Source organism: Oculina patagonica, chromosome 8, assembly GCF_052425735.1.
Source record: "Oculina patagonica isolate OP01 chromosome 8, crgOcupat, whole genome shotgun sequence".
Classification (NCBI taxonomy): Eukaryota; Metazoa; Cnidaria; class Anthozoa; order Scleractinia; family Oculinidae; genus Oculina; species Oculina patagonica.
Window position 1 is genome coordinate 14,093,603 of NC_135765.1, and position 19,446 is coordinate 14,113,048.

At 36.5% G+C, this 19,446-nt stretch overlaps 1 protein-coding gene and 2 long non-coding RNA genes across 3 annotated transcripts in view; 2 read left to right on the forward strand and 1 right to left on the reverse strand.

The window, feature by feature from the left end:
* The window catches only part of LOC144663902 (uncharacterized), a 284,797-nt gene that overhangs the window by 13,864 nt on the left and 251,487 nt on the right, over positions 1-19,446 (reverse strand). The window lies entirely within an intron of this gene.
* Positions 1,622-15,024, forward strand: LOC144663890 (extracellular protease-like). The gene is made up of 3 exons (XM_078524975.1): positions 1,622-1,709; positions 13,381-13,484; positions 13,967-15,024. Exons 1-3 carry the CDS (start codon positions 1,692-1,694, stop codon positions 14,424-14,426), a joined length of 582 nt encoding a protein of 193 aa, XP_078381101.1. The 5' UTR covers positions 1,622-1,691; the 3' UTR covers positions 14,427-15,024.
* Positions 16,755-17,469, forward strand: LOC144663899 (uncharacterized). Its single transcript, XR_013572694.1, has 2 exons — positions 16,755-16,897; positions 16,987-17,469. It is a non-coding gene; the product is annotated as an uncharacterized LOC144663899 (long non-coding RNA).

Consider the following 19,446-nt stretch of genomic DNA (forward strand, 5'->3'; position numbering starts at 1 on the left):
CTTTTAATTTTATAGATACGTAAAATACGACGGGCGACCGATACAATTTGGATCTGATAAAATTTCGTGGTTCACGCCCTCATCAGACAATAATTTATATATACAGCAAATAAATCCAAAAATAGCGAGTTCACAATACTGTCCATTTTAAATAACTTGCCTGGTTCCACGATGTGGTGGTTGTTAACAGTTGTAGCCATGTAAGGAACTGAGAACTTCCCAAGCTACCCTTCAATTAGTAGACCATTTCACGGTTTTTGGCGTCTTCGTGGTTGGAGGAGCAAACACGGCAAAAATTACAGTAAATAAATATGGGAAAAGCTGGGAGGTCGATGCCCAATAATTTGAAGAAGATTAATGTTCTGTAATTTTTATGAACTAAAAGGTAAAAATACCCAGGAGAAGATTTTGTTGATCAAATTAGAAGGATACGGACATGTTGGGAGACGAGGAGCGCATTTCAAGAATTCCACACAAGTGTCAAAAATATTCCCGGGAACTGCGGCACTGCTTTACAGACAAATGTACGGGAAAATACAGGGAGGCTACATCCTTCAAATCTAAGCAGTAAATCATATTGCCCTGTGTCTTGAGTTCTAGATGGTGTCAGAAACCGCGGCATGCTAGCTAAGTTTTTTCCCTAAAAGGGGAAAAAGGGGTTTCGAATCAAAAGTTAATTATAACATCATATTCGATTATTTGAGTTCTTCTCTGGGTTTAACGCTTCACTAGAAGATTACAACAGCCGTTGAGAGAAGAAGACTTTCTGTTAAAAAAAAGAAAAAAAAAACGTTCGCTTCATTTTCGTGTTTTGTTTCTATCTGTACCTTTCGCTATTACATTTTCCCCTTTGTACCTATTTTTTGAATAAAATAAAATGTTGTATCAGGGTTTAATTTTATTTAAGTTGAAAACAAACAGAAGGGTATTGCGAATCTGTGAATTTGCTTGGCAGTGTCACATTTTCTCCTGAAAGTCAACGTTCGGGCTCGTTAACATATTCTGAGCGACACTGTAATTCATAATTTAAGAAGCAAAACTTTTTTTCTGTTATTGTTAAAATAAACCTACATAAAGTACCGTGCTTTTAACTAAGAAAATTGTGCTACTAGATCTGTTTTTTTTTTTTTTTGGCTGCGTATATAGTTTTAGTTGAACGTTGTCCTCCTAAACCAAACAACGGTTCTACAGTCATCAAGCCATCTACATGTATTTATAGATTTTGGTCGCGGGCTAGTTTTCAGCTCAGTCTGAATAGTTGATGACACAGCCACAAGTTTTGTGTTAAATAATAGCACGGATCGGCGGATTTGCGTACTCATACCATTTCGTTCAGTCTATTTATAAATTAAGAAAATTCAATAAGTCAATTGGTCATTTTTAATGGATCCCGTCTTATCGCCTTATACATAATAACTACATGAATCAAATTCGAGTATTTTCTTATGCGACAGATATATCGGTTAGTGCTTCCAACCTCTTAAAAGATAACCATTGCTTACGACGAGGGTTTATTATTTACGAAACAGTTGAGAAATAACCAATTCGAGACTTTTCTTAGCAACCGTCTGGTTGTCATGTAAAATAGAGAATGTTGTTCTGTTTTACGTGACATGAATAAACCCTTCTTCGCACGAAAGCCCTCTTCGGAGTCCCAGCGTAGGTCATTTACACGATACAGTGAGAGAACTATGTGGAGACGAAAAATGGTAAGTTTTGTATAATGCCCGTTCTAATGTCGCTCTTAAAGAAACGGAAAATGGTGATTGCTTAAAACTGAAACTAAACGAAGCAGTGCTGTTGAAATTAACAAGGCTCAGTTACAATACCAACAGATTATTGGAATTCAACTTCTTCTCGCTTGAAAGAAATGTTTTAGCGTATTAAGTAGATAGTGGCTCGGCAAGAAAGCACGCCATGAGTAATTAGTGCAGAATGCACTATTGTGATGGTTTGTTGGGGCTGTCGTCCGCTAAACCCCTAAACCCCTAAGACCCTAAAGCGCTATGGTGTAAACTTTAATAGTCAATTAATTTATTAATATCAATTAATTAATTATTTGTGAAGGGGGTGGGGGTGGGGAGCACCTGAACGTACCCCTAGGTAAAACCCGGAGCACATCTACGTTACTTTCATATGAAGATCTCAAAGGTATATATTTGTTTCAGAAAACCCTTTGCTCTCCTTGTGGTACTACTCGACGTTCTAGGGCAACGTACTTTACGCTAAACGCATGCGCAGTTTAGTCTACGTTTTTTTGCTGGAACTCGTGAACATCGCTTGTATTGCGTGTTTGTGGCAGGACTCCTGCAGACTTCGTGGCGCCAATTGAAACCCGCAAATTAATTAAATTAGATTTTTAGACTTTCACAGCACTTTCGTAATTAGGAATGCAAAAACTTGCACCGGGATTTTCGGCGTGAACACCTGATAACCAGGAAACAAATATCCTAGCTGTACTGCGTTTTAAAAACCCTTTCGAAAAAGATGTTTTTTGATTAGATTTGTTCTTTAGTTTTTGAGAATCGTCTTTGGTGCAGTTTAAACCGTAACTTAATTAAATTAAACAAATGTCATCGATGTCGCCGTAAAACAAACAAAAAACAAGAGTTTTATGTTACGGCATTTTCAAGGAAAACAAAACTATTTTGTTACAAACGAACAAAAGTGTCATGTTACGTTTGCAAAGATGGGAAAGAATACAAGTAGCCTGTGAACAGTTTTTCCGAAAGTAAAATAAAACAAATAAATACGAACATATATAAAACATCATACTTTCAATTGTTCCATATTGCATTCTGCACTTACCAAATCATCGAGATTTTTTTTTTTAACTTTTTAACTATTTATTCACTTCCAAGAGCCCGAAAGCACTGCTTAATAGTTTTCTTTTGAAGACGTCACAAACTTGGGTTTCGTCAATAAACTGAAAACTTAAGACCACATTAAGTCACTCGAGGTTTGGCTCTGGGATGGAAAGGATATTTAATTAACATTTTACTCTAAAATTTATAAGCTCAATGGATGTGGTGCTTCCAGTGTAAACTAATAGTTTTGCCACATCTCCTTGTATTGTTTCTATCCGTAGTTTTCTCAATTGGTCTTTTCCCCTATCGGCGTATTTTATAATTTAAATACACCCAAAGTGATATTCGGGGCAAATACTTAATTTATTATGAAGGAAAACCTTAGTTTTTCCTTTAAATGCTGGAAAAATTACAAAAATTATCAGAGTTTCCACTAAGATATAATAGCATTCAGTCTGCTTTTTCTTGCTGCGTATAGAGTTTTAGTTGAATGCTGTGTTAAAACAAGCAACGGTATGTTGTCTTAAAACAAACAACGGTATAACCTACATTCAACGTTTTGTTTTGTTCGTTTTAAAACAAACAACGGTATAGCCTACATTCAACGTTTTGTTTTGTTCGTTTATTTTTAATATAAAATATATTTGTTAAAAGCCCTTTGTCTTCATTCTACGTTATCCAAAGTGCACATAATGCGTTCAAACAACCATAGAGGGACACAGCATAGTGTGTTCAAACAACCATAGAGAGATGCAGCATCAATGAATTAAAAACTTGTTCTGAATAACAGCGTGCTTGTTATGTGAAACCAAAAATGTTCTTATGTGTATTGAAAATATATAATAGAGGTAGCATAAAGATTTAGGCAAGCCTATAAGCGGAGCATCCCGGTTATTTAATAAAATTTACTAGAATCAACAATGTGTTTCCATTCTGGTAAATAAGCATCAAATATACGAACGGTGTGGCGGCCATAGGTGCCAGATGAATATTCTACGGCACAATAAAAATATGTCCCGCGAATAACAAATCAACTCATGGTTAAACGAAATCAATTCACGGTTATAAAACAGGGGCCGATACCACTTCGTTCAGTCCATTTATAATTTAAGAAAATTTAGCAAGTCAACTTGTCATTTTAAAACTACAAAAACTGCGACAGTGTCTACCGATACAATTATTTTAACCCAACGATTAATGCTTTCCTCGCAACCTGAAGAATACCAGTAAAACTGGTCGAAACGTCGATTTTAGAGATATTTTACCCTCGGAAAATCCTGGAAACAATTCGAAATTTTATTTTTTTACAAAGATGAGAGGTGAAAGTTTCAGGAATACGAAAACCTTTTTTCTTTCTAATAATGCTGGATAAATTACTGACATAAATTATCATAGTTTCTACTAAGATATAATGGTATTCAGTCTGTATTTTCTTGCTGCGTATAAAGCTTTAAAACAAACAACGGTATAACCTACATTCAACGTTTTGTTTCGTTCGTTTATTTTTAAGATACAATAAATTTGCTAAAAGCTCTCTGTCTTCATGGTACATTATCCAAAGCGCACATAATACGTTCCAACAACCAAAGAGGGATACAGCATAGTGTGTTCAAACAACCATAGAGAGATGCAGCATCAATGAATTAAAAAACTTGTTCTGAAGCCCCTGAACAACAGTGTGCTTGTCATGTGAAACCAAGAATGTTCTTATACTTTTTGTATATTGAATATACGCAATAGAGGTAGCATAAAGATTTAGGCAAGCCTAAAAGCGGAGCATCCCGGTTAATTAAAAATAATATACTGGAATTTACAATATGTTTTCATTCTGGTAAATAAGTAGCAAAAATTCGAAAAGTGTGGTGGCTATAGGTGCCAAGATGAATATTCTACGGCACAATAAAAATATGTTCCCCGAATAACAAATCAAATCAATGTAAAACAAACTCAATTCACGGTTATTCCGAACTTTAATTAAACAAGGCCGCACATGTACAACAATAGCGTCCGAAAGAAGGGGAAATTCAACAAAGAATTCATGGGAAGATACGAATATAACAGGGCCGACACATTTTCTTTCAGTCAATTTACAATTTAAGAACATTTAATAATTCAATTGGTCATTTTAAAGCTACGGAAACTGCGACCGACGTCTACCGATACAATTATTTTCAGCTATCGATAAATGCTTAATGACTCACAACAAAAGCGACATTTTTCTCGCAAATAAATTAGCACATGACATCAAAACCAATTGTCGATAAGAAATATCACTCACGGTAAATGAAGTCAACTCGCAGCTTAAGGTAATGGCTGTTTGAGGTGAACAACCATCAAGTTAATGGTTGTTTGAGGCGTTCTTAAACAAATATATCTGTTTTATTTTTATACATATTCAGCACAACATTATCTGTTTTGATCGCGTGATGTGAACTTCAGAAGGATGTACCCTTTGATGATAAAAGCGGTTAAAACCTTGTTTATTCGAAGTGATCAAGGTGAAACGTTTCTAAACAATATTACCATATCGACTGCGTGCTGTAAATAATTTTAGTTACATGTTTGAAACATATTAAATTATCCTTTTAGCTCCAGTACATTTCTTTTAGTGATCGCAAGAGTTTGTTGGTACTTTAAAGTAACTTTTTATCGATTCTTTTCGAGCCCACATGGCAAGTAATTGTCGATGAATTTCCCAAAAATACCCATTAAAGGGTGGGAGCGTATGTTGATATAAAAGGTTTTTTTAGCAACAGTCCGTTTTTGCCATGTTTAAACAAGAATGTTCTTTTGTCTGATGCACTTACGAGCCTCCCACAGAGAACCATTAAGGGGCCAAGAGCATCCATTTGTTAGTGTAAAACGATCTCTTAGCAGCAATCCTGTTGCCATGTGTGATCAAGAATGTGAAGCGTTGTGCACGCAACAGAAGTACATAACACGCTAGAGGCCCTTTTGGGTTGCTGACACTCTCAGCAGTCACCTACGAGAAGAGAGAACTCTGAAGAAAAATTATGGTAAGTTATGTAGTAACAGTGGATCGATCGTGCATGCTGAATATTCTTATTGTTAAATATACTTACATGTGTATTACTTTTTGAGAAATATGTTTAACGTTTCTGCTCAATTTTGAGAGTAAACTGAATGGAGCCAGTTATATTTGATCACCGTAGCGTTTGTTAATAGGCTTTTGTTCGCTTTAATCTGATTGTGAGTAAACATTAGAGACTGAAGGGAGTGAATAGGTTCATGGATCGCTGAGAAGCTGGAGTTCTGGTTCTGATTCTGGACTCGTCATGTCAGGAGGTACGGATCGTTGATACTAAAACAAGTTCGGTTCTTTTTGGTCGGTCTTTATCGGTATGTTGGAAAAATTAGCAAAGAAGGAAGCAATGAAACGACAATTTTTAAATATTGAAATAGAAACAGCACCGACTCTCCGTTGGAATGAAAATATACCACAAAAATTTTCAAGTAGTAAGTGTTAATTTTGAACGAAAATGGTGGCGAGTTGACGGATTTGGCCAAAAATAGCACGGATCGGCGGATTTGCGTAATCCTATTCATCATAGATATCTTGAGCTAGATACCATTTCGCTCGGTCCATTTATAAATTAAGAAAATTCAATAAGTCAATTGGTCATTTTGAAGCCGCAAAATGCGACCGGCGTCTTCTGATACACATATTTCAAACTGTTGATAAATACTTAACTCGCAACGATCGAAAGCGACATTTTTCTCGTAAATAAAACAGTGTATGACACCAAAACCACAGATAGAAATTTTATAAGCCTAGAAAGCCTTACAAACGTAGAAAGAAAGATGTAAACAAATTACAGATGGCTTTCGACACACGTCTCTGAATGAAAGAAAAATTGCATGCCCCGAACCCGCGCCTCCCTGTTACTAGTTAGGCGTGATATCCACTACACCATCGAGTCAACCACGCTGGATACGTGGCAACTTATTGATGTGTATCGGATCGAGCGCGGTCAATCCACAGAGCATTTTTCTTTCGAGACTTTCGTGTGTTTCATGGCTAAATTCCCAAATTAAATTTGGTTGCGTGACAGCAGATAGAAGTTTTATAAGCCAAGAAAGCCATCTGTATTTGTTTACATCTTTCTTTCTACGTTTGTAAGGCTTTCTAGGCTTATAAAATTTCTATCTCTCACGTAACCCAATTTAATTTGGGAATTTAGCCATGAAACACACAAATGTCTCGAAAGAAAAATGCCCTGTGGATTGACCGCGCTCGATCCGATACACATCAATAAGTTGCCACGTATCCAGCGTGGTTCACCCGTTGGTGTTCTGGATATCACGCCTGACTAGTAACAGGGAGACGCGGGTTCGAATCCTGCTCGGGGCATGCAATTTTTCTTTCATTTCAGAGACGTGTGTCTGTAATTTGTTTACATCTTTCTTTCTACGACACCAAAACCAACTGACGATAAAAAAATATCACCCACATTAAAGGAAATCAACTCACGGCTTTGAGCATGTTGATGTGCGACAAAAGCCGCTGGATGAAGGCATATACACCAAATAATTCACGGGAAGATCGATTTACTAAAGTTTTTCACCCTTATCTGGGCAATGCATGTCCATTATTTCGATTCTGAGCTTAGCTTCGTTTTAAACGCAATCATTTTGTAGTCTTGATGTTGACAGCCGTTTGCCTTGAACATGTATAGGTAAACTGCTTTAGTTGACTCGCAAAATGAATATAAATTTTAATAACGTTATTATTACGGATCTCACCACCAACCGTTTTCGTTTGTAACAATTTCACGGAATATAGACATCTTTAGTGGTGATTGTGCGAGGAATACTTCGGATCGAAAAAGCGGTCTCGCTCGCTTTCCTTGCTTTTCAACAAAATTTGCCGCCTTTTCATACATACCATCACTTTGTTTAGATCAAACTGAAACGTCCACAACATACAGTCGATATATTATTTAAATACAGTAGAATCCCGATTTCACTTTACCCAGGGGAAGCGAAGATTGCTTCGAGAAATCGGCTGTAAAATTGCAGAAAAGTACTATCCAAGGGAAACAAAAATTGGTTCGAGATTTCGGGAGTTTTGAAAAACCAAGGGTTCGAGAAATCGGGATTCTAGCTCTGGTAAAACTTTGGTGATTCAAACTCCTAACGGACAGTATACAACCAATAAACCCACGACCACATTCTAGACCAGATTGTGTTATCCAACGTCTTTCTCTGAGGTGGAAAGGGTGTAACGTTTTACTGGAAGATTGAAACAACTGTTGAGAAAAGCAGGCTATCAGTGTAAAAATAGTCTGGTCTAATTTTCTTGTTTTGTTTCTATCTGCACCTTCCGCTATTGGCTTTTCCCAATTGTACGTATTTTGTGAATAAAATATTATATTACATCAGGGTTTAATTTCATTTTAGTTAAAAACAAACTGAAGTGTATTGCGAATTTTTGAATTTTATTGGTATGTTTCATTTTTCTTTGTATTCAGCACCCGGGCCCGATAATGTATTCTGAGCTTATATAAAATTAAAGAAGCAATTTTTTCCATAATTGTTGAAAAAAAAATAGATACATTTCTTTCTACTTATCAATCTGGTTATTTTGCTATTGCGTGTATAGTTTTATTTTAACGTTGTTTTTAAACCAAACAACGGTACTACAGTCATTAAACTAAGGGGGTCTGAATGGGGGTATCTCGATAACAGAAAAACACTTAATGTTTTGGTTCTGTAACATGAAACAGTTAAAATTTAGGCATTTAACAACTAACAGTAAATTTTTCACCATAACAGTAAATTTTATCCAGAAAGAGACAAAAAAAGGCTCAAACAGGCCAATATTATTTTTTTAGTATATAAAGTAGTTTTGGGCCATTTTCCAAAGATTTCCGAAGACTACCGAATATTCTCAAACACTGCCTAGGACTTCCGTAGGCTTCCGAAGATGTCCGAAGACTACCGAAGATTTCCGAGTAGAAAACCGAAAGCTTATGAGTGATTTTATCCGATTTTTGAAGAGTAGATAAGAATTTACAATGCTAAACTTTTTAACGAATAACTCACCAAACACTTAACAGTATTTTCTCCGGAAACAGTAAACATTAAAAATTGGCCAATGTAACAGCAAACACTAACATTTATGAGCAAATAACACTAAACACTAATTCCTATTCAGACCCTCAACAAAGTTTGTTTCTTTTCGCTTGAGTAACATGAATTTGTTAAAAGCGCTCCGTTTTCATTGTACATTATTCAAAGCGCACATTATGCGCTCAAACAACCATAAAGGGATACAGCATCAATCAATTCAAAACTTGTCCTTAACATCTGTGTGGTTGTCAGGTCAAGTCAAGAATGTTTTTATGTTTTGAAGCATGAATAAACATTATAGAGGTTAAATTGGGTGATTCACACCTTTAGCAGACATTATACAGCGAGTAAACCCACGAACGGTAAGTTCACAATTCTGTCCATTTTAACTTGCCTTTCCACGATATGATAGCTATTAACAGTTGTGGCCACTACCCAGGTAAGAGGGATAATGCAAAAGCCACCTTTGAATTAGTATGCCGACTTTTTTAATCGCCTTGCTAGCTTAACCCGTGCACTTGAAAGAAGAACAACGTGTAGGTTATACTGTGAAATGTTTATATATAACCTCCATTTTAATAATCGATCGGTTCAATTCCATCTTTTACTGCTATCTCTTCAAGAAAACTACGATAAACGTGTCTCAAATTTGGTGACCACAACGATGCAAATTTACGCCCAAATACATCAACGCAGACCCTGGCGAAAGCACTTAATATCTCACAATGTAATTTATGTTTCGAAACGAAAAAAATGGAAGAAATGGTCCGGAAATAGCTCATGCTTCCTTTCGTACAATTTATAGTTTTCAATCTAACCTTTCTCGCATGAGCTTTAATCTCATAAAGGCATATTAAATTTAGTCGGAGAATCACTTTTTCAGGTGTTGGAGATGGTATCGAGGGCTTTTTTGAAAGCAATTATTGCCGGTTAGGAACGTTTGGTTTTGCGTGCGGAAAATTTTGAGCAGATCGATTAAACAGTTATATGCGTTGGTCAAGAAATTTATCACCGTATAAAAACAGCACAGGGTCAATGAATATTGAATACTGCACTCTACTACAATGAAGAAATCATCTTGATTTCACATGACAACCCGTTTTGTGGTAAGAAAATGCCTTTGATCGATTCTTTTATCCTGTGTCCGTTAATGGTTGTTTGCGAGGTGCAAATTTACACATCATAAAATTCTTGAACGAGGCTACTTTTCTGCGTTTGAAGTTCCGATATGACAAGGCGCAGATTTTGATCAACATGCAGTTCTCTGGTTCGAGCAAATTAAGAAAACACCCGTACATCTAACTGGTACTCTAAAGCCGTTATGTAGGCAACAAATTTCACCTTTTCGACCCGTGTCTACTGATCGAATTGTTTTCAGTAAGAAAAATAATATCATTGTTAATGACTCTCGTTATTCGCAAATACACGATAACTTAAAAAGTTAACATACAAGAAGAAATTTGGTATAACCATATCACCGATGCAGAGAACCAATTGAAGCGAACATTGTGCAAGCAAAAACATTACTTTTAAGTTTGAAAGTGAATATATGTGATGTTATGTATTTGAGCTGCTGGAGAAAGAACACATGAAAGATCATCGCAGTTATGTACGCAACTTAAGCACTTGCGAACAGAAAGCCTGTAAAAAGTTCAGGCTTTTTTTCCAGGCTTTCTTTTTGCAACTGTTTAATTTGCGTTCATAACTTCGAAAATCTTTCAGGTGTTACATCTTTCTCCCGCAGCTCAAATACATAACATCACATATATTCACTTTCAAAGTAAGAGTAATGCTTTTGTTTGCATAATGTGAGCTTCTGTAGGTTCTCTGTATGATATGGTTATACCAAATTTCTTCTTGTATGTTCATTAAATTTTTTTAGCAAACGTGTGTTTGAAAATAACGGGAGTCATTAACAAAGAGAAGCACACATATTTTTTCTCATTTTTCATTAGAAAAAATAATTTGCACCCAATGACCAATCACTATCAAGAAATCTTAATTATTTTTTACTTTCCGTACAAGAAATTTAAAAGTACGTTATTCAAAAGCGCACACAATGCGCTCAGAAAACCTTAGAGTGATACAGCCTCAATTAATACAAAACTTGTTCTTAACAACAGCATGGTTGTCATGTGAAACCAAAAATGTTTTTTATGTTTCGCGCGCATTGAATATACATTAAAGAGGTAAAACTGGGTGACACACACCCTTAGCAGACACTTTATAGCGAACAAACCCAGGCTAAGAATGGTAAGTTCACACTACTGTCTATTTTAACTTGCCTTTCCACAATAAGATAGTTTTACAATTGACGTGTCTCATATTCGGCAGGACCGTAACCAGACCTTTGCCATAGACGAGGCAAGATCTTGCTAGTGGGTTATTAAAATCTAGAAGCTGTAAATCTCTTTCAGAGACATTTGTCATGAGGAATTTCTTGAGAAAAATCAATTTTGTTCAACTGGGGTTTATTTTCCCGACAAAAAATATTTTTTGTTTCGGGTAAAAATTCAGACGAGGCAGGTGCCTTGTCTTGCTTTTTGCTAGTTGCCGCCTTGTTCAGTTACCGCAGATGCAAACTTGAGCGCAAAATACATCAAAGATGTCCTGAAGCAGGGAACTGCTTTATATCTCACGATGATATTCAAGTTTGAAAACGATCAAATGGTCTGGAAATACCGACCGCTTTCTTTCGTACAATTTAAAATTTACAAGCTAGTCTATCTGACAGTAGCTTTTATCTGAACGCATAGGTTAGTCGGGCGGTCACTTTTTGAGGTTCGGGAGATATTTTGTAAGCAATTGCAATTGAAAACGCTTTGTTATACATGCAAAAAACTTAACGCAGATCGATTAAACAGTTAAACACGTTTTTAAGAAATTTAATACCATGTGAAGCAGCACAGGGCCAATGAATAAGTAATGAATGTTACATTCGTGCACTTTACTTCGTTAAAGAAATCCTCTTGATTTCACATGACAACCAGTTTGGTGATAAGAAAATGCCTTTGAATTAGTTATACTGTCCCCGTTAATGGGTTTTTTACGAGGTGCAAAATTTATACATCAGAAAGTTCTTGAAAGATGATAATTGTTTATACTTTTTTCTTTTGATTTTCCAATATGACAGTACAAGGCGCAGAGTTTTATCAAAAGAGGTTATCTCCCCGAGAAAAAAAAAAAAAAAATCGGTTCATCTTCCAAAAAGAACTGAGCTTGGGACTCACTTGTTTGGTTTCAGCCATCTTCAAAATATATTTTATATTTTTAAAAATATATTTTATATTTTTAGGACTTTTTCCGGCAAAATTTTCACTTTTTCAATTTGTGCCCCGTGGTCGATTTTTTATGAAGCATGTTTTCGAGAATAGCGAAAATCATTCACAAGAAGATGTTGTACTCACATTAATTTTTCATTGATATTGGAAAAAAATAACTTGCACCTAACGGATCAATCACTATCGAGAAAATTACTTATTTATGCAATCCAGACAGACAATTTTAATATATGTAACAATGGCGTGGCGGCAATACCGCTTAATGAAACTTTTTTTTACAGCAGAGTCTAATAAACTCTTGGAGCCACCTTAAAATGTGGTTCAATTCCAACTATGATAAGCTATCTGTTACTCAAGTAGATGTTGTTCTCATATTTTTCTCATTTTTCATCGCTACTAGAAAAAGGTAACTTGCGTCTAATTATAATTACACATCACAAGCAGTTTTAACACCTGCCGAAACGGTGCGGCGGGAATAACCCTTACGTAGCCCCTATTTTCGACAGGGTCTGGTTAATTCTTAGATCCACCTTAAAACTAGTGCATTCTCGCTTCGCTCTGATTAGCTGTCTACCTGTGGTTCTTAAGAAGTTGGCACGCGCAGTGAAGAGTTTCTTCGACAATTAACTTTTCGCCCTTAAAAAGAAATAGAAATAACAAGCTAAAGCAACACATACAGAAGGAGAAAGACACATAAACGTAAATTACAGCTCATAGAGGATATTAAATGGTTGCCTGGAGATATGAAATTCATCTTCGAGTGTTCAGATTGATATCTCACGAGTGAGCGCATAAATTTCATATCTCCAAGCAACCATGTAATATTCTGTTAAATATATAAATCTACTAATTACAATTTTTTTGACGATTCTCCGAAGATTCCGACCATTTTCCGAAGATTTCCAAAGGTTTGCATAATGTTGTCCGAAGGCCGTACGAATGTTTCCGAACATTTTCTGAACTTTTCCGAAAATTTCCGAAGATATCCGAAGATTGCTGAGGAAGATCCTAAGATGTTTCGACTTAGTATTGATTTACTTTGGCTCATTCAGCATTAAAACAGGGCAAACTTGTCAAACAACGTTTCGAAATCGATATCTTCCGAAATTTTTTGTTTTTTTCGCGCGAAAGATTTCCTGGTATTTCATTGATGTTTATATATTAAACTCTTTTCCTGCCGTTTCAATGAATAATTGCAGATGGAAGTCATGTTGCTGGCAAAGATACTTGTCTGGCCGTTCCTGCTGGTCGCAATGGTGGTAAATGGAGACGACACCGTACTGTCGGACTCTCTCGAGACCAAGTGAGTGATTGTAGACCAAAAAAAAATATACTTAATAAAAAAAATAAAGAACGGTAGATAAAGGCAGGAAGGGGATGAACTGACGTGAAAATATCTCCGAGAATTTACAAACACATTGTTGGTTTATTTTTTCCCGACCCCTCAACAAAAATAATTGTCCATGAATTAACGTTCACGATGTCGATTGTTCTACGAAAAGAATTGGCTTAGTACACTGCGGTCTTAGTACAAGTATACGGAGATTCACGTTGTTTAATCATTGGTGTTTTTAATGTCTGATGTAATTGTTGTCATTGTTCTTGTTGTTTCCGTTGTTGTTGTTTTTGTTGATGTTCCCGCTCTTGTTGTTTTCTTGCTTAGAAATGAAAGCTCTTCCAAAGGTTCTTTGAAGATTTCTAAAGGCAAACATACACGGTTCAAATTTGTAACCCGATTTGTTGTTTTACTCCAATATGTTGACAAATTCATGTTTGCTTTGACAGGCTTTTCTCCGCTTCCATCGCGTGTAAGTCTTCTTACCACACTACCGAGGATGTCAAGTGCGATTTCAACTTAATGAACATCGGTGACCGCGCATATTCTGTGCTGACGTGGACCACACCGCTGAACAAGTTAGGACCGAAAGGTCTGGTCGTCAAAAGAGATGGGAAAAAGTTGGAATATGAGGGTATCTTAATGAAGCGCGAAGCTCCGGGGCGTCGCGATTTTGTGACCATTGCTGCTGGAGAGACCCTCTCGTCGAAGTTTGACCTTTCTTCTGGTTACGACACGGCCAAGCCTGGAACGTACACTGTCGCAGTGGACGATTACTTAGAATATACAGAAGGACGCGCTAGTACCATAGATGTAAACGAAAATACCGGTATCCAGGAAAAGCTTGCTCACCTTTCTTCCCCAGCTGTTAGCTTCCAAGTGGATGGGCCGGTTCCCGTTCCTAAGTGAACACTCGGAGAGTAGGCGCGTTCTTTAGAGGGGAGAAATGAAATACAAAGTGGTTTGGGTTGTAATTGACAGGTGTCAACAAATTTAAGTTTCCGGTGTCCGGTGTTCGGTGAAAATTTCTGTCCATGGTATTAGTTGTCAGTTAGCCAGAACTGGAGTCATTTATTTGACAATTTTCTTTGTGAGTTCTTTCGAATCAATGAAAACAACTTATCAGTAGTTTGAAAAGGGTCTCCACGCTTTTTACCTGTTTTGTGTGAAGTGCTGTGATGATTTCTCAGAATAGCTTGTAGGAGGGTCTCAATGGGGTTAACCGTTATCCGTAAAATGGCCAAAAATTAAGCCGTTAGGCGTAAAAATTGGAAAAAAATTAACCGTTAGCCGTAAAATATGTTAACCGTAAAAAATCGGTCAGTAACAATAAAGTAACCAAACTAGTTCACCTCATCGTCCCAGAATGGCCCTGAGACCGAAAATATGTTTTTCAACCTTTTAAAACAATGAATTATAGCTTTTAACTTCTGTTAACCGTTATGGAAATAAATTAAAGGTTAGCCGTAAAAAAGCCAAAATTTAAACCGTTAACCGTAAAAGCCACCACCCCATTGAGACCATCTTGTAGGCTGCAAGATTGTAAACGACAGTTTGATTTTATTTTGATTAAGGCGCCTGATAAAAATAAAGAATGTCTTTACTCTGCAAAGGAAGTCTCTTTCTTTAGAAGCTTACTTGTTACCCTTATCCAAACACCGTGGTAGATTTTTCCAAAGTTAAAAAAGGATGATCAACAATTACACTGATCTAATACGACGCAACACATCGGTTTCGAGGGGTTTACGTACGTTCTACGTTCGTAGCTATCGCGAGAGTTTTCGTAAGAAAAGTGCATTGGGTTTCAATTTTGTACACCGGCCTATGTCTTACACAAATTAACCATTATCCTCTTTTCCACCATCTGAAAGTATTGTGATGTTAAATGAATCCTTATTGAAGTCCGTTGTGTTCCAGTATTGAGGAAGACGGCCTACCCAAATAAACTACAGTAATGGGGTTTTTATTCTTGTCACGCACGGCCATTTACCGGTCCTTTTGGACCGGTTGCGCGAAAATTTCTAGAAAATTGGCCTTACTTTTGTTTTCCTCCATATTTTGAAAACAGTAAGCCAATAACATTAGCCAATTACAGAGCGATTTTGGGCTAAGACACTTAAGAGGCTGTATCTGTAATAGTGGTCTGCCCAATCTGGCTTGTTAAATAGATTTCGCTCTTTTCTAGTGTGTTGCAAGATTTTCATGTACTTATACTAAAAACACAATTCACTTGACCGGATCATTAATTTTTTTCGAGTTTTTAAGGATTTTCGGTTTACCCGAACGAGCACTTGTAACGACCACTGTCAAGGCTTAAATTTACCACAACTTTGAAAATTAATTAAAAAAGAACTAACAACTTCTGTACCAAACAAACACTACAGCCTGTTAAATTGTGTCTTTTTAATTTATCACACCAACTTTCACGAACATTGAGCTCGAATCAAGCTAGCAGCAAAACATTAACGACATCCCTATCACACACCTTGATGAAACACTTGAAAACGGCTCAGATTCAAACTTTATTTTTGAAAAAGTGAGGCGGTCTATTTCAATCAAACTAACGCAGCCGAAAAGTAGATGTAATAGAAAATGTTCCTATCGAAAAAAACCTTTTGGTATCGTCTTAATGAAATATTTACAGCTGTGTAAACTTGCCCAATTTCGAAGATCTTCATGTTTGCAGCCATTTTGAGGGACTCGTCAGGACGAGGAGTTTCATCAACTGGCCTCGCAGACATACCTAACACCATCAAAAATAAACAAAGATTAGATATAAATGCATTGCAGTTTAACTGAAAGAGAATAAATCGTGTTTAAAAATGGAAGCTCGACTTACATTTCAACGGTTTCTACGGGCGTAAGGTCATTCTTGTTCGAATTTCGCTTGATGATTCCACAACAAATAACAATATTTGACACGCAGACTTTGACTGAATGTAGCGTTTGAATCAGTTAAAGGTAGTAACCTCGTGCTTTCCCTTCTTTACCGGCGTACAGCGAAGTTGTTTTCACGACAAAACAGCAAGCATCAGGTAAAGAAGACCAAACTGACATATGTTTATCGATTGGTCGGTTATATACTTCATGTATGGAGCACCGTTGTGTACCGTATGTGTACCGTATAGTGCCTCATACATGAAGTAGTGACCGACAGGCCGTTTCTTCAGCTGTTTCTTCGACGTTCAACGTTTTGCGATGGAAAATCTTTGCTGTACGCCAGTAAGGAAGGAAAAGCACAAAGTTACTGCCTTGAGCTGATTCATAGGTTACATTAAGTCGAAGTTTGTATGTCAAATATTGTTATTTCTAGTGGAATCATCGAGCGAAATTCCAATAGTAACAACCGTACGTCCGTAGACGTCCGTAACAGTCAAAATGTAAGTCGAGCTTCCATTTTTAAACACGATGTATTCTCTTTCAGTTGAACGGCACTACATTTATATCTAATCTTTGTTTATTTCTGAAGGTGTGAGGTATGTCTGCGAGGCCAATTGATGAAACTCCTCGTCCTGACGAGTCCCTCAAAATGGCTGCAAACATGAAGATCTTCGAAATTGGGCAAGTTTACACAGCTGTAAATATTTCATTAAGACGATACCAAAAGGTTTTTTTCGATAGGAACATTTTCTATTACATCTACTTTTCGGCTGCGTTGGTTTGATTGAAGTAGACCGCCTCACTTTTTCAAAAATAAAGTTTGAATCTGAGCCGTTTTCAAGTGTTTCATCAAGGTGTGTGATAGGGGTGTCATTAATGTTTTGCTGTTAGCTTGATTCGAGCTCAATGTTCGTGAAAGTTGGTGTGATAAATTAAAAAGACATAATTTAACAGGCTGTAGTGTTTGTTTGGTACAGAAGTTGTTAGTTCTTTTTTAATTAATTTTCAAAGTTGTGGTAAATTTAAGCCTTGACAGTGGTCGTTACAAGTGCTCGTTCGGGTGAACTGAAAATCCTTAAAAACTCGAAAAAAATTAATGATCCGGTCAAGTGAATTGTGTTTTTAGTATAAGTACATGAAAGTCTTGCAACCCACTAGAAAAGAGCGAAATCTATTTAACAAGCCAGATCGGGCAGACCACTATTACAGATACAGCCTCTTAAATGTGCTTTACATGACGAATTTTTGACAACCGTGAATCATTTTGAGAATTTTAAAACCTTGCAACATGGCGGATACAGTCGAATGATTTTTAAACAGCTTTTAAAGCCAATCAAGATGGTTTTTAAGGAGGAAGTTGATTCAGAAGGTTTTTCAAGTCACAAGTCGCGATATGAGCGCATGTTCTTTAAAATGCGATAAAAAACCGTTCGGATCGCCCTTTTTATGTTTAGAAACTCGCTTTTATCATAAATAATTTGACCCTTGGCGTGTTTGGGAATGTTAAGCTCAATTTCTATGATTAAAACTCGTTTTGTAGAGATTATGCAGACGTGAGTAGCCGCACTTGACTTGAGATCTGGCCAGTCTTTGGCATGGTAACTGAAATGCGATCCTTCTGTTTACGTAAGAAAAAAAAGGAATTAATTCCAGGTTTGGTATTCTTTGTCCGGTTTTCAGGACCAATTTTGTCTTAGAACACGGAAAATGTTTGCTTAGACCTCAAAATTTACACAGTGGAGCGTTTTTGCACTATTTCAGTTTTGCCTAAATTTTGTGACTTATTTTTACTAATTTTTTGTGAATAATATTTTTTTTTCGTGAAAACATATTTTGTGCCATTTCAAATGAGATATTGGAGACTCCATTGCTGTAAATACTTTAATAAAACGTGCGATATGGTCAATTTTGTATATTTTTTGTTGTGACAAGAATGAGTACAAGTTGTAAATGTACACCGTAGTCGATGATTTAACATATAAGACGCGCCGATATTTTACTTAGTGACAGTAAAGCTTAGCTCTTGGCTAGTAAGCCTTTGGGATGGTTTGTCCATGTTTAATTTTAGGAAAAAAAGGATAAGTCCCCACACCCAGGGCTCCTGACCCTGGTAATTATTGGGAAAAAGTTAGGATACTCGCGCGTTACACGCCGCGCGTTACACCACGCACGTGTCTTGTCTTAGTAAACACGTTTCACAAGTTATAAAACCGCCTAGTAGGTATCAACGCTGGGGACCAAAAACAGTCCAAATTTCGAATTCAGCATTAAGCAACTCCAATGCTTTTCTGCACCGTATGTCTGGACCAATTCCCTTGCAACGGATTTAACATTAATCACCTAATCAGTAAGGACGTATCATTGAAATTTGAAAAACAAGTCGTTCCATAATTTCGCAATGATACTGACGTAGGCTGTTACCATGGCAATTCTGAATCGGTGTCTTCGGTAAATGTTCGAGATTTTATTGCAGAAGTAAGGAGTATTACAAAAATGCTAGTAGTCGATAGAAGGTAGCGATGGCGAAAGAAAAACAGAGTAAATTGTATTATACTTTCCAAAATCTAAATATTTTTAGCAAGTCAAATGATATATTTCGGTATAACAGGCAGTTCTTAATTTAATACTGACACTGCTGGCACCGAAATTGATTGAATGATGCAAATTATATTACTTTTCACGCTGGGAATTTGGTGCTCAAGGTTCATTTCGTATTCCAAATATTGGATAATTAGGCAGCGGCGATATTAAACATTCCAGTGATTAAAAGTATTTTTCTTGAAAAAAAAAACCTCCTGTGAAAAAAATATTTTCAACACCCAAACAAACTAGTGAAACAATATGCAAGCTTCATGCTTTAATGCAAGTGACTGCGTGAACATTACATTTCCACTCAAATAAATTCTGAAGTGAATGAATTCGGGCATTGGCAAATGCACGTACTTACAAATAACAGCAACTTTTTTTTCATTTGTCGAAAAAATACATTTATAAGAAAATCAGCGAAGTAAGAAAGAAAAAACATTACTTGCGACTCAATTAAGGGGTG